At 40.7% G+C, this 12,096-nt stretch overlaps 1 protein-coding gene across 1 annotated transcript; it reads left to right on the top strand.

Moving 5' to 3' along the window:
- The first annotated feature begins 3,845 nt into the window (after nt 1–3,845).
- Nucleotides 3,846–11,881, top strand: LOC121544438 (protein odd-skipped-related 1-like). Its single transcript, XM_041854376.1, has 3 exons — nt 3,846–4,079; nt 9,351–10,079; nt 10,991–11,881. The coding sequence occupies exons 2-3, from the start codon at nt 9,391–9,393 to the stop codon at nt 11,121–11,123; spliced, it is 822 nt and encodes a 273-aa protein (XP_041710310.1). The 5' UTR covers nt 3,846–4,079; nt 9,351–9,390; the 3' UTR covers nt 11,124–11,881.
- The last annotated feature ends 215 nt before the right edge of the window (nt 11,882–12,096 follow it).

Raw genomic sequence — 12,096 nt, forward strand, 5'->3', positions numbered from 1 at the left:
ATATGTCATGCATCTAAACCTACATTAAAACAGTAGGTGTCCACAATGTGCCCGGATTCCCTTTTCCTGCGCTATATTCAAATGCCAGTATGCATTCTACAAACGGTGGAATAGTATGACAATAACCGAACAACAACTGATGGCAGTAACTAACTACTGTAGCTAACTAGCCAGCTAACCTCTATAGCTAGCCAGCAAGCTAGCAAGCAATGCGAAAGGGATTGCAAACGGGTTAGCATAACTCTATGAATTTTTTTTAAATGAATATTTGCTAGCTGGCTAGCATTTATGAGGCCAGCAAACATGTTCTTCACACGCTAGGAATGTATTTCCTCCAATGTTATAATGAAAAGGTGCCTCTCGGTCCCAAAAGACAAGTTTTCTGGAGACTTGTGGGAGGAGTGCTGATGACGTCATTCACTGTATGCGCTTTCGGTAGCCTGATTGCGTTCAGACTGTGGAGAAATCTGCACACAATGCATCCCTGAACACCTCCTGAAGTGGTCAGCCAGATCTGAACACAGTCAGACCACAAAGCAACTTTTGTGCGTCTAGACCCATCTTTTCAATGCAATCTTTGTATTCTGATAGCAGAAGTCGCATGTAAGTGTCAAGTGTAGACACGACCTTAGAGACTTACCCAGTAAGTCACTGCTGTAATGGCTGACAAAAGTTGATTTTACAAAGTATTGACTCAGGGATGTGAATACTTATATGAATGAGATATTTATGTATTTCATTTTCAATAAATGTGCAAACATTTCTAAAAACATGTTTTCACTTCATCATTATGGGGTATTGTGTGCAAATGTGTGAGATTTGTTTTAATTTTTAATACAGCCTGTAACAACAAAATGTGGACTAAGTCAAGGGGTACGAATACTTTCTGAAGGCACTGTATATATACTTTCTGAAGGCACCCCTTCAAATGAGTGGATTCGGCTATTTCAGCCACATTGAGAGGTGTATAAAATCAAGCACACAGCCATAGACAAACATTGGCACGTACAGTAGTTCTCAGTGACTTTCAACATGGCACAGTCATAGGATGCCACCTTTCCAACATTTACATTTTAGTCATTTAGCAGACGCTCTTATCCAGAGCGACTTACAGTTAGTGAGTGCATACATTTTTCATACTGGCCCCTGTGGGAAACGAACCCACAACCCTGGCGTTGCAAGCACCATGCTCTACCAACTGAGCTACAGGAGGGCCAACAACTCAGTTTGTCACATTTCTGCCCTGCTAGAGCTGCCCCAGTCAACTGTAAGTGCTGTTATTGTGAAGTAGAAATGTCTAGGAGCAACAACGGCTCATCCGTGAAGAGGTAGGCCACATAAGCTCACAGAACAGTGCTGAAGCGCGTAGCGCGTAAAAATGGTCTGTCCTCGGTTGAAACACTCACTACGAGTTCCAAACTGCCTCTGGAAGCAACGTCAGCAGAATAACTGTTTGTCGGGAGCTTCATAAAATGGGTTTCCATGGCCGAGCATCCGAACACAAGCATAAGATCACCATGCACAATGCCAAGCGTCGGCTCGAGTGGTGTAAAGCTCAACGCCATTGGATTCTGGAGCAGTGGAAATGTGTTCTCTGGAGTGATGAATCACTCTTCAACATCTGGCAGCCCAATGGACAAATCTGGGTTTGGCGGATGCCAGGAGAACGCTACCTGCCCCAATGCATAGTGTCAACTGTAAAGTTTGGTGGAGGAGGAATAATGGTTGGGTGCTGTTTTTCATGGTTTGGGCTAGGCCCCTTAGTTCCAGTGAAGGGAAATCTTAACGCCACAGCATACAATGACATTGTAGACAATTCTGTGCTTCCGACTTTGCGGCAACAGTTTGGGGAAGGCCCTTTTCTGTTTGACAGTATGACAATGCCCCTGAGCACAAAGTTATGTCCATATAGAAATGGTTTGTCGAGATCGGTGTGGAAGAACTTGACTGCCTGCAGAGAGCCCTGATCTCAAGCCCATCGAACACCTTTGGGATGAATTGGAACGCCGACTGTGAGCCAGGCCTAATCGGTCAACATCAGTTCCCGACCTCACTAATGCTATTGTGGCTGAATGGAAGCAAGTCCCCGCAGCAATGTTTCAACAGCTAGTGGAAAGCCTTCCCAGAAGTGTTGAGATTGTTATAGCAGCAAAGGGGGGACCAACTCCATATTAAAGCCCATGATCCTCGACGAGCATGTGTCCACATACTTTTGGCCATGTAGTGTATTTTCAAGTTTTTTAGTTGACAGTAGACTACTTTTTTGTCACAATATTACTGAAATATGATAATAATACCAATAACAAAGGTAATTCGTTTGGGTCGATATTAGACAATGCATGGCATGGTTTTAGGAATCTGGATTTACCCATAATTTGTCTGTAAGGGAGTAACACAGGACTATGCAGTAGGAAGATAATGGTATGTCCAGCAGGTGGCGGGTTTTGTACACTATAGCCCCACCGCAAAGTGTTGCTTATCCACGCTTTTAGATGGCTCAAATGCCCTGCAAATGCGAGAAGAAGAAAAAACATCTAACCACAGGAGCACGAACACCTTGTCAATATAACGACGATAACAGTGCAGACCTACAGCGAGCTGCATTTGTTCTGTAACTTGGACCATGAGTGTTTTATATCAATCAAATGTATTAGGTACATGTATTCATTCGATTTTTTTAATAGCTCACTTAGAGATTATTCAACAAAATCATAAATCTCAGTGGGACTAATATTTCCAGTTTCGTAAATGTTCCTTCCCTGCCTTGCTAAATTTGAGAATTAGCTTTGGATATTTAATTAATGACATAAACGGCCTAGAAATATCTCACCTCGTCTCCTCTTTCTTCAGTATAAAGAAGGTATTTTCTTCTGCAATTTAAATTGAACACAGGTTGAGATCCGTCTTAATTTTTCCGTGCAGGGTGACCAATTGAATAATGGTTTTGGGGGTGTTAAATACACTAATGCTATTTATTTCCCTCCCGATCTCAAGTTAAAGGGAAGTTGTATATTTACTTTAATTAGGAGAAAGTGAGAGTTGATTTGTTAGTCCTTCCACCTTGTACAGAAGCTTATTTTAAACAGGAAGGCCCGGAGGCCTAATGGCATTATTTTTAAAAGAGCAATTTGCTTTCATTCCAATTAATATATTAATCGAAATTATTAGTTTTGGAGATTTTTGCCCTTCAGATTACAGATTGTATGCTTTAGGCCTATAGGGGGTGCATGAGGTTAAATCCAAATGTTGTTGCATCCACTAATAATACCAACCCTATGGAAATAAGTATAAACATTGATATTAAAACTAGGAGGATGATGATGATGATGATGATGATGATGATGATAATGATAACGATAATAATGATAATAATGATAATAACAATAACAATAACAATAACAATAACAATAACAATATTAATATTATTAATATAATGTGGGTGATACTTTAATTTGTTGTGTTTAAAAAATGTTGATGCCATTTTTTATTACATGCCTATTTGCAAAGTATATAGGCCTAGTCACAGGTTAAAAAATAATACATGTTCAATTATGGGCTAGACAAAATGGCAAATTTATATTTTGATTAGTTTGTAAATAGGCTTTTGGAAATATGCATTAGGCTCATTATGGCCACGTTTTGTTTTTGTTTTTTAAAGAATACGATATCACGTTTGACACTGTGCTACAACTATGTTCGCCCGTACCAGTCGGGAAATTGAGTTTACAGTAAGGAGCTCTCTCAAATTTGTATGGGGCTGGCTAAATGACGCGCATGTGCGAGTAAAAGGGTTTGGTTACAATAAAGAGGCGGTTTGAGTGCAGACCGCAGGGCAGTAACAGAAGGTGTCTTCACCAGAGTCACTATAGAAGTCCTGCACACAACAATTTGGGACAGCTGTGAACTACACGCGCTTAGATTCTGAGTTCGGTGTGAACATGCCGGGCAAGTTTTCTTGCGAAGTCAAAAACTTTCTCTGAACTACTTGAAACTTTTTTCCAAGGCGATTTGCATCGGATCATCCGCAAGTTTTCAACTCCAGGACCCCTCCGGATCCAAGGACAGACCAATCTGAGCTGGTAACTATTTCCTTGTATTACATTTTGTCTGTTATTTTTCTCGGAGCCATCAGTCAGAATATGACTTATAAAACTTGTTTATGTCCAGGCTTCTTCGGGGGGAATGACAACGCGAGGCACAATGAACAAAGCTGTCAACTTTAGCGCAACTGGTCTGGGTTGAGTTTCTAGTAACATAACTGTTCCATTAGAAGTAAATAGAGGTGTAATTACAATATCCCATAATATTCAGTTGTTGCCTTTTTTGGCCTGTTTAACGCAGGAACTAGAAGTAAACATATTCGACAGTGTCTGGAGCTTGCATGGAGTCAGGTCTGGGAGTCTTTGGAGTTAGATGCGCGAGGCGAGTGTGAAACAGGTGGGATCTTTCACATGCTATACGGGATCCTTGGGACGTCCCTACCCCATTGAAGTTGAAATGTAAATGGTTAAGGTAAGGGTTATGGTTAAGGGTAAGGGTAGGGGTTAAGGTTAGGGTATGGACGTCCCAGTGACTCTGGATAGCACTGACCGATCTTTCAGAAGTAAAAGCATTCCAGCACGATGCAAAATCAACAAGGACCTATGTGAAAATAAAAACATAATTCCATGCAAAACATACATTTCGTTGAATTGCATGATACATTACATGGTCTGAGTTAACATAAGAAAGATTCCTGTGTTTGATGACGATGATGGCCATTTATTTTGAGGGATTTCCCCAATTCATTTATCCAAACCGGTATGATAGTCGTAGTGAATGCATTTTTCTGTTGTCAATAATATATACTATTTTTTTCCATTCACTTGTGACATAAGGTAAGCCTACTTCCAAATATTAGTAATATATTGATTTACTCAAATATAGCTGGAATTTTTGGGATGATTATGAACATTAGGCTATTGTGGTTATTCGTTTTAAGCGTCTCTTATAGTAAATTACTTCAACGTATTTCAATAGGCCATCAAAAAACAAAATCGAAAGTGCATACATTTCATAATTTATTTCGATATCTTTCAACTTTAAGCTGTGTTAGTTGCAGGTGAAGTACATGCTATTAATAATCACATGTTTAGAGTTAAACAAATGTTATGGAATATAACGACAGTCTACGTTTTAGTGTAGGCTGCTTTACATGGATAAGCGTAATAATTTTACTTGAATGCAGTGAACACACGATTTATCAGTGTTTTCTACTGTAGGAATCTATAAATCTCATATTAAAACACTGTATTTTGCAATATTCTGAATGAAAACAGTGGCCAACTTTTTGTGCTAATTGCTATGGACAAATGCACGGTTTTATGGTGTCAAATATGATTTGGAACAATTTGATTAAATTGGGATCATTCTTAGGCCTATTCATTTTTTCATTGTTATTTTCAGAGAGCTGTTTCCCACGTTGCTTAGGTGCACACATCAGTTGCTTTATTTTATTGCGCTCAAGTGCCCATATCCTCTCATGTTCTGCATCAACACACGGCTAAAAACATGCGCATCCGCGGTAATTGCTGCACAATTGACCAAAGTATCAGAATTAACATAAGAACTCTGATGTTGCTCTCCAAAACCATTTGGGCACAGACGTCAATTCAACATCTATTCCCCGTTGGTTGAACGTAATTTCATTGAAATGACGTGGAAACAATGTTGATTCACCCAGTGAATGCCCAGTGAGAACACACAGGGTCACCATTCATTAAAAAAAAACATTTTAGTAATTTTGCAGACGCTCTTATCCAGAACGATTTACAGTTAGTGAGTGCATACATTATCATACTGCCCCCCCGTGAGAATCGAACCCACAACCCTGGCGTTGCAAAAGCCATGCTCTACCAACTGAGCTACACGGGACTACGGGACTACCATTCCACATCTATAAGAATTTAACAATATATGTTTCTTAGAAATATGCTTTGTAGTCTGCTTTAATCCACTTTTAAACAGGAGAGCTAATGAAATTAAGTCCTCCAAGTTTGCATGCAGTTTAGTTTACCAAATATATGTAGGCCTATGACAGAAAGCCTATCCTAGCCACAGTGAGATTAGGGCTATCAGGCAAATTGACAATATGGATTTAGTTTGACTGATTCGTAATGTGTATATTCCCACATTCTTTATTCCTAAACTAGTGCATTACAATGTAATGCTTACTGTAGCCTATATTTGACTCTTTGTTTATGTACGACCTGAAAGAGGCAAGCTCCCTCTAAATCATGAAATTACATGTAGGCCTAATGTTATAGGTAAGGTCCATGTCTGGAGGCTACAAGAGCGCGCATATAGGGATACAACATAAAGTGATCCCATGAACTTTTTTCATCACCTCAGCTCAGATAAACTTGTGGCCAGGAAAAACTGCCTGATTTTGATCCATTTTGGCGTGTGTGGACCAAAATGGGAATGCTGGTGTGACTTTTCTTGCCAACACCAAATCAACATCCTCCTAATTAGCTAACAACGTCTTGGCAAAATGTCATTTAGGTTTACCTCGGGTCACCTTTAATCCATAGGATTTTGGATCTTGTGTTGAACTGGCCTAGTAGTCTACCTCTGATATCTATTTAGAATTAGAGTAGAGAGAGCACATTTCTGAAACATACTAAAAATAATATACTGCCGTGATATGTGTGTGGGACATGACAATTCGATCATGCTTTGCGTTATCTTGTATCTCAAATCTCACAACACTTCCGCTGTCTGCCGAGGCGCGGAATTTAACAGTTGGCTAGTCACGACCAACGGGGAATGGGACGTAGCAGTGTTCAGCTTGATTGTTGAGTCGTTGAGATGGTATGTAGACATCAAAGGGTTATTAAGGATACGAGACGGCTCGGGAGCAACCGCTGATCTCCCCTAATGACCTCTAAGTAAAAGTCAATTACTTCTGCGTCATGATCAGAAAGGAGAAATCCCCGGGGGACGTTTGAGCTTCGGTAATTCTAATTAGGACTATTTCACTTTTATTTACTGCAGCGCAACCACTCACTCCCCACTTTTATTTAACAACATTTTAGGCCTATGTTCACCAGTATGATCAAGGGGTCCTTTTCTCTAATAGGCCTATCTATATCGATGTAGCCTATTATTTTCTATGTCTTGATTTGGCCATATCTTGTGGTTTTCTTATGTTATGATGTCACAGTTTGTATGACACAATTAGATAACCCATGACCACTTTTAACAATAAGAAAATAATTCTCATCCCACATTAAATAATATAAACCAGTAGTAGAATTATGACTAAGTCATATTTGCAGAGCAGTAAGAAATGGGGATTACACACAATTCCCGATGACTAACAAAACCAAACAAAGCAAATGGCTTGGCTTAGGGGTAATGCTTTTTTTGTTGAAAGCGAAATCATATTACAATGGCTCCCGAGTGGCGCAGCGGTCTAAGGCGCTGTGTCTCAGTGCTAGATGCGTCACTACAGATCCTGGTTTGATTCCAGGCTGTATCACAACCCGGCTGTGATTGGGAGTCCCATAGGGCGGTGCACAATTAGCCCAGCGTCATCCGGGTTTGGCCGGGGTAGGCCATCATTGTAAATAATAATTTGTTCTTAACTGACTTGCCTGGTTAAATAACATTTGAAAAATGGTGCGGCATGGGAACTCTGTTTAGACTAAGACAGAAAAGACACAGGATAACTGTGTCATATCCTGACCACAAATATGCTCAGAAACAGAGGCATTCTTTTCTTTAGTTATTTCCTCTTACCAAAACCTGTTTAAACAGATTCACAGACAGGGCTATACATTAAAAACATTAATTGGTAGCACTGGTGCTACTAACTTAAAAAACGTAGGAGCACCACATACAATTTAGGAGCACCAGAAAATAAGATTTTTTTAATTGATCGAGATACAGCTTTTATTGGGCCTATATGAATTCTAGCTACTTTTGAAGTATGTGTTGTCCACTAGAAAGTAATATATAGCTAATGTAGTGAAATTCTAGCTAATAACAGCACAAGTGAGTTTTCAGGATAAGACCGTTTCTGTTCTGCCGTTATTAGTTCACCGAGTTCTGCGGCACAGCTGACTGCGTTAGCTGCGATGTTATCGTGTTGGCCAAATGTTACAAAGTAGGCACAGTGCCAGCTGTCAGAGTCAGATATATACCCCCAAATGTTTGGATACACTGGTAAAGTTACCAGGTTGTTAGCTAGATAGCTAATAAGGTAATGTTACTAAACAAGGTGTTAACGGCCCGCGACATGGTTTATTAATGTAAAATATGGCCTGCCAATGGAGCGCTGGTAATATGGTCACAACTTTTGAATGGTTTGGGCTAGGGACAAGCGGTTTTATCTGTAGTAATGGTGCAACCACCACAGTCACGAATCTGCGCTCACTTTTTTTTTATCCAGGGCACTCGGAAACAGCGGTACAGTGAAGCCTCATCATTACAACAATTATAATCTAGTCGCACTAGTGCTCCCAAATTAAAATGACAGGTCACACAGCAAAATATTTAGGAGCATATGGTCGCACTTTAGAGCCCTGCTCATGGAGGTATTTCACCTCAGTGAATGGTGTCATTCTATTTACCCACATCTTAACAGCCCCCGGCATGTTTTCTGGGAACGGGAAACACCCACACCAAACACATGCCAGTGTCTGTGTGTCAGCACTGGGAGTGCAGTGCACACCTTCCCTTCTCTGACATATACGCATGTCCCACACACACACATGCATGTGTGTACACACACACATACCCACAAACGCAGGCTGTCCTCATTCATCGTGTGCCTTGAGGACAATAGGTGATTCATGGTGTGTGTGTCGGGCCACGTGTTGAGCTGGTAGCTCCTGTGGCATGGAGGTCTGGTTTAGACAGCTCTTATCACTCTCTTCCACTTTGTCTCAGTGGTAAGGGGAGATATTCACATGCATCACCTTAATCCACTGATAATGAGGCCTCTTGAAAAGCAACTAGATAATCAAGCAGGGCCGCCTGTGTATTGGCCTGGCATTGAGGTGGTTGTGTTAGGGTGTTAGGGGGAGATGCCCGGATGACTCAAAAAGAGGGGTTAGCAGGAAATACTTAGTTAGAAATGTTCTTTGATCCTTATTAAATATCACAATTATGCTTACTGGTTCGTTATTAAAAATGATGATCATAATTGTCATTATTTGTAGTTTTAGTATAGTAGAAGACACTGTTATTGTCATGGTATCATTGGTTTGTAAAACTTTAATAACACATTATTACTTATACTGTATATGTACAGTTCTGTTGTGTTAACAATATGACCTGACTTTTTTGTGGCGTTGCTTTTCCAGAGAGAATCCCGTGATCTGGTGATCAGTAGCGACACCAACCATGGGCAGCAAGACTCTTCCAGCCCCGGTTCCCCTCCACCCCTCCCTGCGGCTGGCCAACTACTCCTTCCTCCAGGCCTCCAACGGCTTCCAGCTGCCCACGGACCAGGTCCCTGGCATCTATAGCTTCAGCGCCCTACATGCCGTCCACCTCCATCAGTGGACCCTGGGCTACCCTCCCTTCGCTCTCCCCCGCTGCACTTTCTCCAAGCTCCCAGCCCTGATGGACGGCCGCTTCCCCGGCATACCTTCCATCCCCATCTTTCCCCACCTGGTCCAGACCAAGGACCAGGCCGCTGCTGCCACCGCCATGGGTCTCTTCCAGGTCTCCAAGAACAAGCCTCAGCCACGCTTCGACTTCGCCAACCTGGCCACCGCCGCCACCCAGGAGGACCCACTGAAGGCGGAGGACCTGAGCATAATGGGGGCAGTCGCCACTACTTCCCCTCGCCATGGCGGGCTAGGCTGTCTCATGGACGTAGCCAAGCTGTCATCGCCCGAGCGTAAGCCCAGCCGCGGCCGCCTGCCCTCCAAGACCAAGAAGGAGTTTGTGTGCAAGTTCTGCGGCCGCCACTTCACCAAGTCCTACAACCTGCTTATCCATGAGCGGACGCACACGGACGAGAGGCCATACACCTGCGACATCTGCCACAAGGCCTTCCGGAGGCAAGACCACCTCCGAGACCACAGGTGAGACCTGCACTTTTCTATTACAATGAAGCTCAATTTAACGAATGAGGAGTATGGAGATAGATGGCTGCCAAAATGTTGTAAATGAATGAATAATATTTTATTGTAAATTATTGTATTATTGGAAACTTTATTAATTGCCACAGAACCTTCAACAGAAAAGCCCAGACCCCATTTATAGGTACACTTCTGTGTAAGACATAAGAACAGCATAGGATATTAATAAAAAATATGAATAATTGCTTCCTAAATTGTCATATATGCTACTGATTAATCATGTTGAGTCTCTGACAGTGTCATGCATCTGTGTTGAGTCCAATTCTATTTGAATTAATTCCAATTCAAGAAATGGAATAGCCCCAACCATATCATGCATTGGACCCTTAAATCCATTTAGAATCAAACTTTCTTCTAATTTCTTCTAGAGCGACAGACCAATGTAGCACTAACACGATTATATTTGATGCTGAATCAGATTTCAGGATCAGTATGTGAAATAATCCAGTAACAATCTGATATGTGAAAAAATTGGGTAACAATCTGGTTAAGTAGTGTGAAAAGCTGCAACAAAGGCATGAAGCGATATCAAGTCCATATTAAAGAGTTTAGCGGGGGCAATCTAAAGTTAATACTTCGGAATACCTTTGAATTGACATTGGCACTGTTGATATTGATTTGAGTAATAGCTGTAACTGATGTAAACAACATCGACATTTTGCATACGTGTTGAGTATGAGAGGCATACATTGTAATTCATACCTTTTAGAACAATATATCACCATACTGTTCACCTCCTTTTTCTCTTTCTTATTTCTTTGTTGTCTCATGAATTTGTGGCTTTAGATTGATAGTTGTCTTTGTGTGTTTGTTATGTTTCGTTACTCAATCCTGAGTTCTGTTCTGCCCTGCAGGTACATCCATTCCAAGGAGAAGCCATTCAAGTGCCAGGAATGTGGAAAGGGATTTTGTCAGTCCAGAACTCTAGCCGTCCACAAAACGTTGCACATGCAGGTCAAGGAACTAAAGCCATCCAAGATTAAGTGATATCAATACCTAAAAAAGAGGAATAGGGGACATTTTTAAAAAGCATTTTTAGGCATTTAGCAGACACTCTTATCCAGAGCGACTTACAGGAGCAATTAGGGTTAAGTGCCTTGCTCAAGGGCACATTAACAGATTTTTCACATAGAACATCTCTGAACTTGAACCGTTTTCTGACTGAAGAAAAGTTATAGAAAAAGTGAAATGTTCACCAACATTTCACACCAGCCTCTTGTGCTCATCGTGGGGAATGATTCTTCACAGAGATTTGAAAATCCTGGATCTCTATGATGTATCCAGACAATTTACAGGAGCACCTTGGACTATAACTAAGTTGTTTTTTCACATTTAGTTAAGAGAGAATTGGGCTAAAGGACTTAGAGGCAGTATATTGGTTGGGCATGATGAAACCCAATGGGGCGAATGGATCATACGTCATGGATGTATGGAATGTGATCCAGATCTTTCTGACAAACTTGACCTCTCAGACATTCCGAAAGACTCTCGCTTTTGATCCCCAAATGTGTTTTAAGGGACATTTACGAGTGTAATGCAGTCTTTGTAAAATACAATTAGCTAATTTGGTTAAAGCCATGTTAGCATAACCACCTTATTCCTCTTTCGAAGCTCACATTCCAATGTTATTTTTGTACAGATATCTTTTTGTATAATTGTATTTTTGCACTTTAACCTGATTATTGATTATTTACATATATCACTGGATTCCTTAAACTTATTTTGAAAAAATAAATAGTCCTTTTCTAAACAAAATAAATATTGTATCATTGATTCTGGTTTGTTGTGAGAGAAATACTATCAAATACTTTGCCATTTTAATTTCCATAACATCTTTTGAGGTTTTTCAATGGAAATCAGTTGCAGACATGTTTTGTTTACTCATTTCCTGTATTTGACACATTCATTTTATTGGAGTTTCCTTCTTTCTGAAGGAGATTCCCTTGAATTGCAACAACTA

The sequence above is a fragment of the Coregonus clupeaformis genome, chromosome 29 (genome assembly GCF_020615455.1).
Source record: "Coregonus clupeaformis isolate EN_2021a chromosome 29, ASM2061545v1, whole genome shotgun sequence".
NCBI classification, from domain to species: Eukaryota; Metazoa; Chordata; class Actinopteri; order Salmoniformes; family Salmonidae; genus Coregonus; species Coregonus clupeaformis.